General features: G+C 37.7%; 1 protein-coding gene across 3 annotated transcripts in view; it reads right to left on the bottom strand.

The window, feature by feature from the left end:
- pianp (PILR alpha associated neural protein) overlaps nt 1-18,073 on the bottom strand; it is a 47,067-nt gene extending 28,994 nt beyond the window's left edge. For 2 of the 3 annotated variants that reach the window (XR_009062851.1, XM_057833149.1), the window contains exons 1-4: nt 16,858-18,073; nt 16,639-16,783; nt 12,124-12,391; nt 11,739-11,817 (exon numbers count right to left, since the gene is read on the bottom strand). Coding sequence is in view for 2 of the 3 variants with exons in the window: in XM_057833149.1 (XP_057689132.1) it covers nt 11,739-11,817; nt 12,124-12,391; nt 16,639-16,783; nt 16,858-16,868 (503 nt within the window). In the remaining variant the exon portion in view is untranslated. The remainder of the gene's footprint in view (nt 1-11,738; nt 11,818-12,123; nt 12,392-16,638; nt 16,784-16,857) is intronic. The other variant, XM_057833150.1, reaches the window with a different exon arrangement.
- Between the last annotated feature and the right edge of the window lie 229 nt (nt 18,074-18,302).

Below are 18,302 nucleotides of genomic sequence, written 5' to 3'. Positions count from 1 at the left end.
ACCGTCAGTCGCAGCTATTGATTTAAGTTGTTGAGCTCTACTAGAGAAGATCACTACAGTACTATAAGAAAAAAAAACATCAGTTTTCTTGCGATATATATTCTCTGTCCGCATGGACTACCAGCGCTAAAATTCATGCGCCAACAGGCTGACAGCGGCTCGACTCTGCGCTCTCGCTTGTGTCTTAACTCCTCAGCCTCCAGTGTTGAAGGCGAGAAGCCACAGAGGAAACAAGGTCAGCTCTGGAGTTCATTACAGTCTGAGGAAGGATGGAAACAGCCTTGACAGCTTAGTTTGGATGTTTCCCTCCTGCACTTGTGTGGCTTTCGCCGCGGTTAGACCAGCTCCAGGCGAGCTTCCACCAAACAAGCGTCCGACGGGTAAGTGGCAATTTTAAAGAGCTTGTCCGGCTCTCCGTGATCCCGCGCAATTGTGAGTGATGAATCCAAGTTCAGCTTTGGGGTACAATGCGGTCGCTGCCCAGTCTTTACTTGTCAGGCTAATTGAGAGGAAGAAGTTGGCAGCGGTTTTCTGCAGTGCCACCAGTGTTGAACTTTTGAAATTGTTTCTCAAACTGATTCTGAACTTTTTTTTTTACGATGTTGTGGTACAACCTGAGGGGAGTTGTCAGGTAGTGTGATGAGAGGCATTTATTGCAGCAAAAAGCTAACATCGACCGACTCAAGCACGTTAGTAACAATTATGCTAAGTTGTTTAGCGTTTTGACCAGAATTTGAGTTGAGACGTAACAAATACTGTAGTATCTGTGTGGCAAATTCATAATTATCGTAAATACCGTGGTACAGTAAGTGTTTAATTTGTTTTATGGCTAAGCACAGATCTCGTGTTTACGAATATAGACAATAAAATATCCCAGTTGTATTATTATTAGGGCTGTCAAAATTATCGCGTTAACGGGCGTTAATTAAATTTTTTAATTAATCACGTTAAAATATTTGACGCAATTAACGCAGATGCCCTGCTCAGACAGATTTAAATGACAGTACAGTAAAACGCTCACTTGTTGTGTTTTACGGAGTTTTGCCGCCCTCTGCTGGCGCTTGGGTGCGACTGATTTTATAGGCTTCAGCACACATGAGCATTGTGTAAGTAATTATTGACATCAACAATGGCGGGCTACTAGTTTATTTTTTGATTGAAAATTTTACAAATTTTATTAAAACGAAAACATTAAGAGGGGTTTTAATACAAAATTTCTATAACTTATACTAACATTTTTTCTTCTAAGAACTACAAGTCTTTCTATCCATGGATCGCTTTAACAGAATGTTAATAATGTTAATGCCATCTTGTTGATTTATTGTTATAATAAACAAATACAGTCCTTATGTACCGTATGTTGAATGTATATATCCATCTTGTCTTATCTTTCCATTCCAACAATAATTTACGGAAAAATATGGCATATTTTATAGATGGTTTAAATTGCGATTAATTGCGATTAATTAATTTTTAAGCTGTAATTAACTCGATTAAAAATTTTAATCGTTTGACAGCCCTAATTATTATATTATAGCGTATTTCCCCCCCCAAAAAAAGCATAATTTTGGAAGACAAAAAAAAAAGGAAAAACATAGATATGGCGGAAAACACTCAGGTGACTTGAAGTTCCGCTCTGAGACCCCCAATTTGGCCAACTTTCAAAATTGTCCGATATGCATGTGTGATACATCATTGGAAAGCTTAAAATCTCAATTTTATGGAGGAAGAAACATTTTGGACAGGAGGGCTTTTTTTTTTTTTTTTTTTAATGTTTTTTTAAACAGCAAAACCCTATCTGCAAGTGAGAGCACGCGAGAGCAGAATTACAGACGCTATGACATTAACGAGATATAATCCCGTACTTATCTTGTTTCGATCCAAAAACTCCATGTCGCATGTATCACTGAGTGTCAAGACACAGCTGTGATTGGCCACAGCTGGATTTTTGGGGGATTTTATGGGTGAAACATGGTAATATAACAAGGGTCGCGACGCAGAAATCGCAGACATCAAGGAGTGGTCGAGATTTACTTTTTCATATATTTACCCTTTTAAACGTTTTTTTCCCCCCAATTTTTCTTTGTTTGGATTGATTAGTTATCATCTAACATCTTGAGGAAAATGCAACAGTAACAAAAAAATACAATTTAGCGATAGTTATGAGGTAGATATCCGTGACATTTTTACAGACGCCATTTTTTTCATTGTGACATAATTTGTTTAAAAGTTTAAAATATGCGAGTGAATAATTTTTTTAAGTCGTTTTTTTTTTTTTTTTTTTTAAACAAAATATTAGACATCGATTAATGATTCTAAGCTAAAACTCACAGACATTTTGAATAATAAATATAATTACTTACCTTGTATTCATGGCTGGGTTAAAACAAAAACGGGCGCGCAACGTCTGTAAACGGGGGTTTCCAGGGTAAAAGGGACAAATTAAAAATAGTTCGGGGCTTAATGCGCCATGAATCTGCTAAGGCAGCATATAGACATATTGTTCTGTCAAATGCAACAGTTCTTTTGGCTTAAAATACAGCAGTTTCTTTTAGAGAGGAGTGCAAGAGCAGAAACTGCTTTTTCAGTCTTGTCTGTGTTTTCCGCCATATGCGAAATACCCATAAAACTTACTCAGACTTTGGTCAAACTCTGGTCAAACAACTCGTTTAGCTCAACAAATACACTGGATGGCAATATTCAGTCACAATATACAAACTATGATGCTGGGAGCCATTATCAGAAGTCTTGTATCTTGTGAACACAACATACAAATGAACATAAGGCACAATGGACCCGCACTAAAAAGGAAACTACGGCGTCAATCGAGGGACAAAACGCACTCATTGGCTTGATCTCTAATTAATTTAAAACTCGCAATTGACACCTTGTCGTGTATTTAAATCACTACCTTACATGAATAAAGAGTGACACTGTGGAAGTATGGCAGCATACCCATGTGACGTCAACAACAATAGCGAGCTACTAGTTAATTTTTGGGTTTAAAAATTTTCCAAATTTTATTAAAACGAATACATTAAGAGGGGTTCTAATATCAAATTATTACAACTCGTATTAACATTTATCTTTTAAGAACTAATATGATTTTTAACTTTCAACTTTTTTTACAAGTGAAATAATTTTAAAAATTGATCTAGAAAAAAAAAAAAATATATATATATATATATATATTTTTCTTTTTACCCGCTCATGTTTTTTTTTCTTCTAAAATATGCAACTTTTTTCTCAAAACGATGTGATGCTTTTTTAGAAATATGCAACAGTTCTTTTCAAAATAATGCGACTTTTTCCTGAATATTCGCTGCCAACCATCACCATTAATAGCATAAAATGACAACTTTTTCGCTGCCGTTGACAACCATACACTGCTGGCTAAAAGTATTGGCACCCTGCAGTTCTGTCAGATATTGCTCAATTTCTCCCAGAAAATGATTTCAATTACAAATGCTTTGGTAGTAATGTCTTCATTTATTTTGCTTGCAATGCAAAAACACAAAAAAGAATGAAAAGAAAAATTTAATTATTATCATTTTACACAAAACTCAAAAATGGGTCGGACAAAAGTATTGGCAACCTCAGCCCAATACTTTGTAGCACAACCTTTAGACAAAATAACTCCAACAACCGCTTACGGTATCCATCAATGAGTTTCTTATAATGCTCTGCTGGAATTTTAGACCATTCTTCTTTGGTCAACTGCTCCAGGTATCTGAGATTTGAAGGGTGCCTTCTCCAAACTGCCATTTTCAGATCTCTCCACAGGTGTTCTATGGGATTCAGGTCTGGACTCATTCCTGGCCACTTTAGAAGTCCCCAGTGCTTTCTCTCAAAGCATTTTCTAGTGCTTTTTGAAATGTGTTTTGGGTCATTGTCCTGCTGGAAGAACCATGACCTCTGAGGGAGACCCAGCTTTCTCACACTGGGCCATACAGTATGCTGCAAAATTTGTTAGTAGTCGTCAGACTTCATAATGCCGTGCACGGTGAAGCAGTCCAGTGCCACAAGCAGCAAAGCAACCCCAAAACATTAGGGAAACTCCGCCATGTTTGACTGTGGGGACAATGTTCTTTTCTTTGATGGCCTCGTTTTTTCCCTGTAAACTCCAAGTTGATGCCTTTACCCAAAAAGCTCTACTTTTGTCTCATCTCACCAGAGAGCATTCTTCCAAAACGTTTTTGGCTTTCTCAGGTAAGTTTTGGCGAGCTCCAGCCTGGCTTTTTTATGTCTCTGGGTCAGAAGTGGGGTCTTCCTGGGTATCCTACCATAGAGTCCCTTTTCAGTACCCTATTTTAGTACGGGTTGACACTGTTGTACCCTCGGACTGCAGGATAACTCGAACTTGTTTGGGTGTTAGTCCAAGTTCTTTATCCACCATCCACACAATCTTTCGTTGAAATCTTTCGTCAATTTTTCTTTTACGTCCACATCTAGGGAGGTTAGCCACAGTGCCATGGGCTTTACACTTATTGATGACACTGCGCATGTTAGACACAGGAACATTCAGGTCTTTGGAGATGGACTTGTAGCCATGAGATTGCCCATGCTTCCTCACAATTTTGCTTCTCAAGTCCTCAGACAGTTCTTTGGTCTTCTTTATTTTCTCCATACTCAATGTGGTACACACAAGAACACAGGACAGAGGTTGAGTCAACTTTAATCCATTTTAACTGGCTGCAAGTGTGATTTAGTTATTGCCACCACCTGTTATGTGCCACAAGTAAGTAACAGGTGCTGTTAATTACACAAATTAGAGAAGCATCACAAGATTTTTCAAAGGGTGCCAATACTTTTGTCCGGCCCATTTTTGGCGTTTTGTGTAAAATGATAATGATTTAATTTTCTTTCCATTGTCTTTTGTTTTTTTTTCATCGCAAACAAAATAAATGAAGATATTACTACAGAAGCATTTGTAATTGCAATCATTTTCTGGGAGTAATTGTATCTGACAGAATTGCAGAATTTGAGAGAATTTGTAAGTCAAATTTTTTTTTCTTTTATTTCTTTTTTTTAATGACTGTTTTTAGCCTTAATTCTAAAAAAAGTCCACTGAAAAAGAGCATTCCAGCAACCTCGCCATACTCCAGACTCTCTGAGAATGTAACGCCAGCAAGACTAAATGCCAAACCTTTAACAAGTAGGAATTTCATCACACTCTGACATAAAGTATTTCAATACTCTAATGGTGGGCAAGTTTTTCCATCTTTAACATTCATGTGCGGAAAAAAATGGCTGTGCAACAATCCCTAATGGATTCAGTAAACAAGAAGACCACAAATGGAAAATAACCCTCATTTGTGTGCTCTTATATACACTATATAGCCATGGGACACGGTAGATGTACGAATTGCAAATTGATCCCGGTTTTAGTGCAGCGGACTACATCACATTATTCGAGGATCGTATTGAAGCACTCACCGATCTGCTCGTTACTTTCTAACCATTCTTCACTTTAATCATACCAACCAGTCAGGGCCAGCTAGTCTTTCTCTGCTGGCTTCAACAATATTGAAAGCACTTATTCATACTTACTCTAGTAGGAGTGCAACAACAATTTTCTGGATGATTATAGATTTTTGAAAAGCCTGACCTGCCAATCTCTATTCTTTCCCCCATAAAGAACTACATATACCTTTAATATTCCAATCAACCATGTTTTTGTAAAGAAAAAAACAAAACAAAAAAACAGTTTTTTGGTATTTTTATAGTTTTGAATGTTGTAACAGTTTAAATGCGAGTCAATTGTGAGCTTTCACTAAACAGTTATTATCTGATGGAATTCACTTACAAATGAAAGACAGCGTAATGAGGGCATAGTGACAACATGGAGCGCCAATAATTCCACTCCTTCCCACATTAACGTTGCAAAGACACATTAGACGGAGTACTGAAAGTATGGAAATGTCCAATAAGTGCACTTATTTGTTCATATTATTGATCACGAAAGTGGCCAAACAAATGCTAGCGGGCTAATGTGGCTAACTGACTCTGAATATGATTGGTTCTTTACTTACTGGAGGGTGTTAATCATAGTGTAATTAGCCAATTTCTTGACGATATGATACAATATTCATTCTTTAGAATACGATATTTGCTGATATTACAGTCTGCCTTGATTCAATTGATTTAAGATATGTACACATTTACATAATCAGACCCATTTTACTTAAAGCCATAAGAAACGCACAGCACTAGTGATGTATTTGACAAATTCAAACAGCATATCTAAAAGATGATATTGACCGATTTTGTTTGGATCGATTTGATTGGATAGTTGCTTAACCAATCAACGGATCGATTCAGATATGATTTTTTTTTTTTTTGGACAACGATATGGTATTTTCCAATATTAAAATCATCTACACTTTGATTCAATACAAAGGCCTTCAATTAATGTATCATTACACTCTATCTCTATACAGTATCTATATCACTCTATCATTACACTAATGTTTACAATTCAAATTCTAACTTTTTTTAAAATGAAATTCTATTACTGTATTTTTCGGACTATAAGTCGCACCTGAGTATAAGTCGCACCAGCCATAAAATGCCCAACGAAGAGGAAAAAAGCATATATAAGTTGCACCGGAGTATAAGTTGCATTTTTGGGGGAAATTTACTTGTAAAATCCAACACATAGAACAGATATGTCATTTTGAAAGGCAATTTAAAATAAAAATACAATAGAGAACAACGTGCTGAATAAGTGTACATTATGATATTGTTACGTGATGCATGAACAACGAAATGCCAACGTAGCCGCTATTTTAACGTAACATAGCTATTAAGAGTTATTCAGATAACTATAGCCTAAAGAACATGCTAACAAGTTTACTAAACCATCAGTGTCACTCCAAAACACCAAGATAACATGTGAAATGATATAATAATTAGAGCTGGGAATTTTTGGGCACCTAACGATTCGATTACGATTACGATTCAGAGGCTCCGATTCGATTATAAAACGATTTTGGATGCACCCCCCTCCTTTTTTTATTTATTTATTATTTTTTAAAAATGTTTTGTACATTAGTTCCAAAATTGTTCAAAAATACTCTCAGGCTAAACCAAACTACTATTTCAGTATCAAGTTAACATATAGCAGTAAACAAATATACAAAAATAACAGTAAATAAAAAACTCCAGTCCCTATTCTGTATCAGCAGCTTTAAACTACATTCAATTAATTTAATGTTATGAATCAACCGTTAAAGTTGTTAAAATTGCTCCCGTTATTCCGTAATTTCCCTTTTGTCTACTTTCGACATGTGAAAGTTTTAAGTCAATATTTTACCGATTTAGGAGTATTTTAGATAAAAAGTTAATTAGGTTTGTTTGGAAGGTTCGCTATAACAGCCTTGCAGGGAAGAGTACTGCTTTAAGATGGCGGCCGTTTACTAACGCCCGTATCTAGCTTTTTGTAGGTGTGCTGCTAACGCTATTGAATCGTTATTGCATCTATTTCTACATAAATGATATCTACTGTAACATTATATGGATGTACTTTGTAGCAGCTTTTCGGCAGCAGTCAGGTATGTTGTTGTGTTTTTTTATCTCGCGGCATGAGTTGAGTTAGAGCCGTGAGTTGAGCATTGGCATTACCCGAGGGGCCGGGTAATGATAAACATGATGTTTAGCTACTCTCGCGCCGTTCCTCATTGACCGCGCGGCGCGCTGAGTGTGTTGTACTTCCGCTTTACTTGGCATATTTCAATAATCGGAATTTGGATGTTTGTGAATCGTTCTCGAATCTTCCACGGCCGAATCGCGAATAATCTAAGAATCGGAAATTTTGCACACCTCTAATAATAATGTGTTAATAATTTCACACATAAGTTTCTCCAGAGTATAAGTCGCACCCCCAGCCAAACTATTAAGAAAACTGTGACGTATAGTCCGAAAAATACGGTAATTCATTCATTTGCTAGTGTTTGTTTGCTGCACTACTTATTACCATTACCCAGTCAGATGCCAGTCTAATCTGCCCAGATTCAACAGTAATGCATAATTCAAAAGCCTTATTGTTTATTTAACCAATCAGGTTCCAAATTCATCCACACAAGGCCAAGTGTCCATCCTGTAAAACAGTCAGAGCGAAACCTGTTGCCACCTGTTTGAACTAGCCATCTACATACATTTAACCCTTTCACGCGCAAATATTTGTTTTCCCTCTGAAATGTTCTTATTATATTAATATAGGACAGGGTCTCAATCTTGAGGCCGAGGGGCCAATTGCAGCCCATGGGTCAACATTTTGAGGCTTCCATTTGACATCCAATTATAGTACAGTGGTACCTCGAGATATGAAAGCTTAGATATATGGAAAATTTCTTTTACGGAAAGTTTTTTGAAGTTTTTTCATAAGAAAGTACTGTAATAGATGATTCCTGCTCACAGCAATGCCATAATGTAACTATGTTTGACTATAAATGTAAACAAACGAAATATACACACCACAATGTGCTACACAATGCTCATGTCTATTAAAACGGAAGAATATAACTTACAAGCGGTGCTTGATCAAAGCAAAAACAGCGGGATGAAATAGCAAGCATGTCTCACAGACTTCATAATGATATTGACGGGACACATTCCCCACACACTATGCCACGCCTTCAAGTAGGGGGCCATCCCACACTGCGCTTCAGTCGGTCAAAGTCAGTCGCAGTTATTTTCAAACACATGCAGCGATCCAATGCTGGATTTAGGTTGAAAAAGTACGAAAGCTGTACCGCATACAAACAGGAAGGATAGTCTAAGGGGGGATTTGTTCGAGGATTCAAGGTAATTATTATATTTTTCGTACCATGCTTGCATTTTGAAACGTGAAAAAAAATCCATGGGAGAAATTAACCGCTCCGGCACTGGCATCATAATTCGCAATATTTACATAAAATAAATGCTAACTGCCCAGTTCTTTGCCCTTTTAACAAAGAATCGAGACTGTTTTACGTCCATATCTATAAATAATTCAGGGATTTACGCATTTATTCACTAAAATTTTGAACGTAAAAAGCTCTTTGTGGTGATAAGGCGGCGCCACAGTGGCCTTTAAAGACTAGCAGCACATTTGCAATATTTACGTAAAATAAACGCTAACTGCCTGTTTTTTTATGCTTTTAACCAAGAATCGAGACTGTTTTACGTTCATGTCTATAAAAAACTCAGGAATTTAAACATTTATTCACAATAATTTTCAACGTAAAAAGCTCTGTGGTGATAAGGCGGCATCACAGTGGCTTAAAGACGAGCAGCACATTCGACATATTTACGTAAAATAAATGCTAACTGCCCGGTTCTTTGCTCTTTTAACCAAGAATCGAGACTTTTACATCCATATCTATAAAGAATTCAGGGATTTAAGCATTTATTCACAAGAATTTTGAACGTAAAAAGCTCCTTATGGTGATAAGGCGGCGCCACAGTGGCCTTTAAAGACTAGCAGCGCATTCGAAATATTTACATAAAATAAATGCTAACTGCCTGTTTTTTTATGCTTTTAACCAAGAATCGAGACTGCTTTACGTTCATGTCTATAGAGAATTCAGGGATTTAAGCATTTATTCACAATAATTTTCAACGTAAAAAGCTCTGTGGTGGTAAGGCGGCACCACAGTGGCTTAAAGACTAGCAGCACATTCGACATGTTTACGTAAAATAAATGCTAACTGCCCATTTCTTTGCTCTTTTAACCAAGAATCAAGACTATTTTACGTTCATGTCTATAAAGAATTCAGGGATTTAAGCATTTATTCACAATAATTTTCAACGTAAAAAGCGCTGTGGTGATAAAGCGGTACCACAGTGGCTTAAAGACTAGCAGCACATTCGACTTATTTACATAAAATAAATGCTAACTGCCCGGTTCTTTGCTCTTTTAACCAAGAATAGAGACTGTTTTACGTTCATGTTTATAAAGAATTCAGGGATTTAAGCATTTATTCACAATAATTTTCAACGTAAAAAGCTCTGTGGTGATAAGGCGACATCACAGTGGCTTAAAGACGAGCAGCACATTCGACATATTTACGTAAAATAAATGCTAACTGCCCATTTCTTTGCTCTTTTAACCAAGAATCGAGACTGTTTTACGTTCATGTCTATAAAGAATTCAGGGATTTAAGCATTTATTCCCAAAAAATTTCAATGTAAAAAGCTCTGTGGTGAAAAGGCGGCACCACAGTGCCTTAAGGACTAGCAGCACATTCGACATATTTACGTAAAATAAATGATAACTTCCCATTTCTTTGCTCTTTAAACAAAGAATCAAGACTGTTTTACATCCATATCTATAAAGAATTCAGGGATTTACGCATTTATTCACAAGAATTTTCAACGTAAAAAGCTCTTTGTGGTGATAAGCGGGGCCACAGTGGCCTAAAGACTGGCAGCACATTCGCAGTATTCACGTAAAATAAATGCTAACTGCCTGTTCTTTTTGCTTTTAAACAAGAATCGAGACTGTTTTACGTTCATTTCTATAGATAATTCAGGGATTTACGCATTTATTCACAAGAATTTTCAACGTGAAAAGCTCTTTGTGGTGATAAGGCGCCACCACAGTGGCTTAAAGACTAGCAGCACACTCGACATATTTACGTAAAACAAATGCCAACTGCCCGTTTTGTTTTGCTTTTAACCAAGAATCAAGACTGTTTTACGTCCATATCTATAAAGAATTCAGGGATTTAAGCATTTATTCACAAGAATTTTCGACGTAAAAAAGCTCTTTGTCTGTGTTCGGTCAGCTTTGATGGAGATAGGCCCCCTATTAATCAGCCCCGTTTTTATTAATATCAGGAAGTCGATCCATGTCTTTTAACACTTCGTGTTTGCCATGAGTAGTCAAGTAGTCATGTGATAACATCTGTAGAACGAGTTGGAACTTAGCAAACTAGTTACACTCAAGAGCCACTGGGGGGGCGACAAACCATTACAAACAAAGACAACCAATAAAGGACTAGACAGCAATTTTAATGTAGTGTTTGAGGCGCTTGAAATGAAGTAGGCGATTTACATGTGAAATGCGACTCGATATACGAAAAATGAATGATAAGAAAGCCACTCCGGATTGAATGCATTTCATCTCTTGAGGCTCCACTGTATTAGTGTTGCCTGCACATATTTTGCGATGGGCAATAAAAACAATGTATAAATAATTTAAAATAAAATGAAAAATTAATTAAAGGATCCATTTTGGGGAGGGGGTCGATTATTTAAATAGCAATTTTTAAAACGTGTACATTTAAAAAAAAGGTATGGGAAATTAAAATATATAAATAATTCTAAATAAAACAAATTAAAGAAAAAAAACTTAAAAAAAAAAAATAAAACAAATTGTAATACATTGAGGGGAAAAAAATCAAGACAAATTCTAATAAACGTGTGAGTGTATATTCTGCTCTGGGAATTTTATTTACTCATGTTTTTGGTTTGTTTTATGAACCTTTTGTGACCACACATAGCTTGACTATTTGGCTCCTATTCACTACAGTAGAAGTCCAATCTATTTTAACTGTTTTCAATATCAATTTCCATCTCTTAATAACTACCACACCACATACTCTGTGACCTGAGGTGGCAGTGAATGAGTTAGGCTAATAATAACTTCGAACAGATGTCCACTGTAGTGACCACTGTCCCTGAAAGGGTTAATAATCATCATATATAGGTACGAAACTCATGACCCGTTTATATTATTAAGAGACAGTTCCTACCAGAGTTTGGCTGTGATAATGACTGCAGTGAGGATGAGCAGCGAGGAGATGGTCACAGTGACGTAGAACTGAGGGTCCACTGTAACACACATACAGCCAGTTACTATTCTCAGAGCGTGACCGTGTATAATTGTGCCAAGAACAAAAGAAGAAATCAATGAGGGCAGCTGAACATGAAATTGGATGTGCGCAAAGACGGCCGCCTCCGACTAAAACAGCCATCCCGCCGCGTCTTCCACATATCTCGACACCGTGAGTGATGCCAACTTTATGAGGCTTTCCAGACGCAGCTGACTGCGCTCACTTGGGTGGGGGCGGTTGACAGTTAATTCCCAAGCGCACCCCTGGCTATGCGGCACGTCATTTTTAACCGTAGCCTACCCACCTTCCTCCAACTCGGCCTCCTCCGCTTCTGCCGTCCCTTCGTCACGGGCGCCGTCTTGGTTCCACGATTCCGGGAGCGCCCCATCTTCGTGAGTCGTGCTAGCGTCAGGGTATCGCCAGGCCTCGGAAGAAACCACGGTGCTTGCTTCCAGTTGGTTCCCGTGTTGGCGCAGATGGTCCGTTTCCTGGCTGGAGAGTAGGTGGTAGGTCTCATCCTCCAGGCCCTGCGTGGGTCCCCAGACTACCGCCCAGAGAGGGGTGGGCGTCACCTAGGCATGTGCCGATAACTGGTTTGAAGGTATACCGAGATTCTAAAGAGTCATGGTATCAGATACCGCAGAAATTTGCCATAATGCTTGAAATCGAGACTCGTCGCTGCTTTTAAAGTAAACTAGCAGAACCGTGGTTCCGATTAGGTGGTGGGATTCGTATCAATAGACAAGCCAATTGTTTTTTTTCCCCTCATTTTAGTTGTATGTATTTCAATGAACATTTTCTTGAATTTACAATATGTTTTATCACTTTGTGAATAGTCTTAGTGAGTCTGTGCTGCATCAAGCATTCCTCAAAAAAGAGTCTAATCTTGCTAATTCACTTGGCTAACCTGTTAACTACCACGAAAAGTTATCATTAGCATGAGCCATGCTATGCCTTAAGCGAGGGAAATTCACAGAGGCCCAGGTTTTAAAAATTTTTTAGGTATTATTGTTTTTTTTTAAAAATATTAAAAGATTGTATTCAAACATGTTTACATTCTAATAACATTTTTTGCCTAGTAATTATATGTATATTTTTTAAATAGCAAAACCAATGCATAGACTTCACTATCAGTTGACAGGGCTCGGGGCAGATCCGTAGGGGGCCTATTTTAAAAAACTTAAAATTCAAATATTTTCAAAGCCAAAACAGGCACCTCCCTTAGGCATATACAGTGGGGAGAACAAGTATTTGATACACTGCCAATGGGTTTTCCCATTGACTGTGTATCAAATACTTGTTCTCCCCACTGTATGAATCTTCATGAGCAGCGACATAAAAAATATTCAAAGTCGTTCCATAATTAATTATTTCATATATAAGAATAAATTTTTTTTTTAAATGGCTATAATTTCTCAGATTTTACGCTAGATGCACAAAAAACACAGATAATCACCTATATTTTCAGGATCAATAGCAATACTTAACATATAAATTTTTTGCCAGGAATAGCAACTTAAATGTTTAGAGATACAAAATCCAACATGGCGCCTGTCACTAAACAAAGAGCTTTTTAAGTTTAAAATTCTTGTAAATAAATGCTTAAATCGCAGAATTTGTATAGATATGAATGTAAATCAGTCCAGATTCTTGGTTAAAAGCAAAAAACGGGCAGTTATCGTTCATTTTACGTCAATATTTCAAGCGAAAGTTACGGTATTGTGTAATCCGACATGTTGGCCGTCACGAAACAAAGAGCTTTTTAAGTTGAAAATTCTTGTAAATAAATGCTTAAATCGCAGAATTTGTATAGATATGAACGTAAAACAGACCAGATTCTTGGTTAAAAGCATAGAACGGGAAGTTATCATTCATTTTACTTAAATATTTCAAGAAAAAGTTACGGTATTGCGTAATCCAACCGGGTGGCCATCACGAAACAAAGAGCTTTTTAAAATGAAAATTCTTTTAAATAAATAGTTAAATCGTAGAATTTCTCTAGATATGAACATAAAACAATTCAGATTCTTGGTTAAAAGCAAAAAACGGGCAGTTATCATTCATTTTTCGTCAATATTTCAAGCTAAAGTTACGGTATTGTGTAATCCAACATGGTGGCCGTCACGAAACAAAGAGCTTTTTAAGTTGAAAATTCTTGTAAATAAATGCTTAAATCGCAGAATTTGTATAGATATGAACGTAAAACAGTCCAGATTCTTGGCTAGAAGCAAAAAACGGGAAGTAGTCATTCATTTTACGCAAATATTTCAAGCAAAAGTTACGGTATTGTGTAATCCAACCAGGCGGCCATCACGAAACAAAGAGCTTTTTAAGTTGAAAATTCTTCTAAATAAACACTTAAATCGTAGAATTTCTCTAGATATGAACGTAAAACAGTCTGGATTCTTGGTTAAAAGCAAAAAACGGGCAGTTATCATTAATTTTACGTGAATATTTCAAGCAAAAGTTACGTTATTGCGTAATCCAACATGGCGGCCGTCACGAAACAAAGAGCTTTTTAAATTGAAAATTCTTGTAAATAAATGCTTAAATCGCAGAAATTGTATGGATATGAACGTAAAACAGTCCAGATTCTTGGTTAAAAGCAAAACACGGGCAGTTATTGTTCATTTTACGTAAATATTTAAAGCGAAAGTTAAGGTATTGTCTAATCCAACATGCTGCTGTCACAAAACAAAAAGCTTTTTAAGTTAAAAAAATATTTTAAATAAATGCTTAAATCATGGAATTTCTATACATATGAACGAACGTAAAACACACAAATACACTAATTTTATCCATTGATGTTTTTCACGTTTCAAAGTGCATGCATGGTGCTATTCAATATAATAATTCCCTTGAATCCTCGACCAAATCACTCTTGAGACACTCCTCTCTGCTTGTATGCAGTAAAACCTTCATCCTGTTTCCACCTAAATCCGGCGTTAGAACGCAGCGTGTTCATCACAGTGAAAGCCAACTCAACATTCTGCCTGGGTCGGCCCCCTACGCAATGTCTGTGGGAGCTGTCTTGTCAACTGATGGTGGAGTCTATGACCAATGCTTATGGGTTTTAGTCAAAAGGAAAAATGGTAAATATTTTTATTTTATTTTCAAATGCATTTATTTATAACTCATTTGCTCCCAAAAACGTATAAATATGTTCTAGTTTTAATTGCTTCTGTGTCCCAAAAACGTATTTACCCAAATTTTCGCACTGACAACGGTATAAGCCGCAAGCCACCAAATTTGGCACGAAAACGGCATTTGTTCATAGATAAGCTGCACTGGACTATAGGCCGCAGCTGTCCTCAAAGTATCATGGGATATTTACACCAAAAGATATTAACCAGTAAAACTTTATTTGACAGCGGCATCATATGACTGTCAAAAGACCAAATGAAGCATCATGAAGCTTTGAACCAATTGGCTGCAAAGCTTTATTGCTTCAAGAACCTTAATTTGGCCATCACTGCTCCCTTGGGGGAGACAACCTCTGCTGCCATCTGCTGTCAACACTTGTCATCCAACATGCCTCTTAGCATGTATTGCAGCGCTACAGATGTAAATAACAATCAAAAGTCATGTTCCGTGCTAAATATTTCTTCAGTTACTGTTCCAGTTGTTTTATCAATCGCTAGTTATGGTATTTGCTAACACTTTATTTGACAGTGGTGCCATAAGACTGTCATTACACAATCATAATTATGACATGTCGCTGTCCTGAGCATTCATGAATGCTCATAACAAATTTCATTAAATGTTATCCGGCAAATGATCTCACTTTTGAATGGATGCAAAAGATCCAAGATGGACAAAAATTGAGTTAGTGACATAATTTGCCAAATGACACTTAATGACATAAGCATTCAGTAATGTCCATGATAGTGTCATGTCATAATTTTGATGATCGTATGACAGTCTTATGACACCGCTGTCAAATAAAGTGTTACCTAAAAAAATCAACACTGGGTTCTAGATCACAGAACTGATTTGTGTACACTCTACCCCTTTCAATCACTTAGCTTATAGTCTTATAGACACCCCCACCCCCATTCTCCTCTTTCACTGGCCAATTGGCCCCCACATGGTGTAAACCGGAAATACATCTCGCTGACGATAGCACCAGCATATTAGTAACTAGTTTAGATGTTCAATGTATTTCTTGTTGTTGTTTGTGTATGTGTTTCTTTTCTTTCTTCTCTTGTATTTCTTTTCTTCTGTCCCCCCATAATCCCTTCCTGTTCGCTGCTTTGTCATAATAAAAAGGTATTTTGAAGGATCACAATGGGAGTATGTCAGACTCTCCATGTGAAACATTAAAACTGTTCAGAATCCGGGCACTTAGACTTCCATTCTCTGTGTCAAACAGCTGAACAGGACAGGTTTAAAATAAATAAATAAATAAATAAATAAATAAAAAATAATAAAATAAAATAAAAAAATCAACAAATAAGTATAAGCCACAGGTATCAAAATGAAGGAAAAAAGTAGTGGCTTATAGTCCAAAAATTACGGTATACATCTTTTGCGTTTTTTTTTTTTTTTTTTTTGACAAGAGGCATCTATAGGTTCCTATGTATCTAAGATACAATGGACAAAGCTCAAAAGCGTCATTAGCGCATTTGGTAAGAACTAATCTCAGGTCAATACACATGATTGGCATTCGCAGGCCAAACAACAAAAATGTGACGGTCCATATCTGGCCCCCAGCCCTTTACTTTGACACCCACGTTTTATGCTTTAATTTCGACACTGTGATCCCGTGTTATTTTTCCTCAAGATTATCATACTGAAAGAAAAACCGTCGGGTGCCTACCTGGGTGGTGACGGCTAGCGGGACCGGCAGGGCGTCCGCCCGCTCCTCGCCCTGGTCGTCACGGTGACAGGTGGAGGGCTGCGTCACCAGGGCGACCAGCACGAGGGAGACGAGGGCGGTCAGTCGTGCGACAGGAGCGATGGAGCTGGAGAAGACAAAGATTAAGAGTGAGAGACAAGTTGCCTGCGTTTCCTCCAGAAACTCTCATCCGTTTTTTACCATCTCTCCATCGCTTCGCTGCGTTCACTGACACTCCAGCGTGCCGATCATCTCTGGAAGATGAGACAAGAGGGGCAAAAGAGAGGAAAACAAAGGGGGAGGGTCCGGCTTTTCCCTCTGTCTAGGATTGGCAAAAATCCCGCTCTTAATCTATTTCTAAATATATACCTTCCCGCGGGCCAAGTTTTAACGCTCAATTATGCACCACGCGCTCAAAAGTACGCACCGTTAGTCCGCGTCGGTCGCGCGCGCTGACCGCCGAGCCCATAAATCATCATTAATGACGTCACGCACTCAGCCAATACTTCCCAATGACACTTTGAGCAAACTTCCAGCTACTACTAGATTGCGTAAATGCCAGCCAAATGTCACTCGTGCACTCCCGACGCATATCAGTGCCTACCTCTGGCGAGTGGAGGGAGGGAATGAGACGGAGAGGAAAAAAAGGGGAGATACGGAGGGGCGCACGGGAGAGAGAGAGAGAGAAAAAGCATTGGTTGCCTTAGCGACCGAGACATGTAGAGAGAGCGATGGAGGGAGGGAGAAAGACTGTCACAGAGAGAGATTTAAATGCTAATTATGTATTTTTTTTTTAAATAGCCTCAAATTAAAAAGCTTGAATTTCACGTGACAAACAATGATACGGAATTTCTCGTTTATAATCTCATTTTATGATTCCAGGGAGGAAGTGCCAAAGACCAATAAAAAAAAAACTTCAATCATAACTGCAAGGACGCTTTAAAGGAAAAACAAAGCAAGGAGAGAGGGAGGGAAGATGGAGTATAATTGAATTTACATTCATTTACATAGGTCACACCGGAGCGGTGGCGGGATAAGCCGGTGATTCCGGAGGAACAAGAGTCAGTTTTAAAAAGAGAACGATATGCAAATTTGGGGGTTGTGGCAGATTTATTGCGACTAATATTTACAGTAGGAACAATTGCACACAAAAGCGGGTGCGGGCTTGATTTACATTACGCCTCCCGCGTGTCAAGTTGTGATTGAATGTTGAGATAATGGGCTTTGCACTGCAAGTGATAAGGCTGCGTTTATTTCATAAGGCCATTGACGGCGCTAGAAGTCCAATCCATTTTGACTGGGATGGCTGACAGTGAATGATTGCTGCCAAGCCACCCAGTCGGAATGGATTGGACGTCTATCGCTGTCAATGACAGGCAATTAATTTAATCTATATATTATCGCCTACACTGGGGCAAATAAGTATTTAGTCAACCACTAATTGTGCACGTTCTCCCACTTGAAAATATTAGAGAGGCCTGTAATTGTCAACATGGGTAAACCTCAACCATGAGAGACAGAATGTGGGGGGGGGGGGAAACAGAAAATCGCATTGTTTGATTTTTAAAGAATTTATTTGCAAATCATGGTGGAAAATAAGTATTTGGTTAATACCAAAAGTGCATCTCAATATTTTGTTATGTACC

Source organism: Corythoichthys intestinalis, chromosome 4, assembly GCF_030265065.1.
Source record: "Corythoichthys intestinalis isolate RoL2023-P3 chromosome 4, ASM3026506v1, whole genome shotgun sequence".
NCBI classification, from domain to species: domain Eukaryota; kingdom Metazoa; phylum Chordata; class Actinopteri; order Syngnathiformes; family Syngnathidae; genus Corythoichthys; species Corythoichthys intestinalis.
This window is presented reverse-complemented; position numbering and strand designations above follow the sequence as displayed.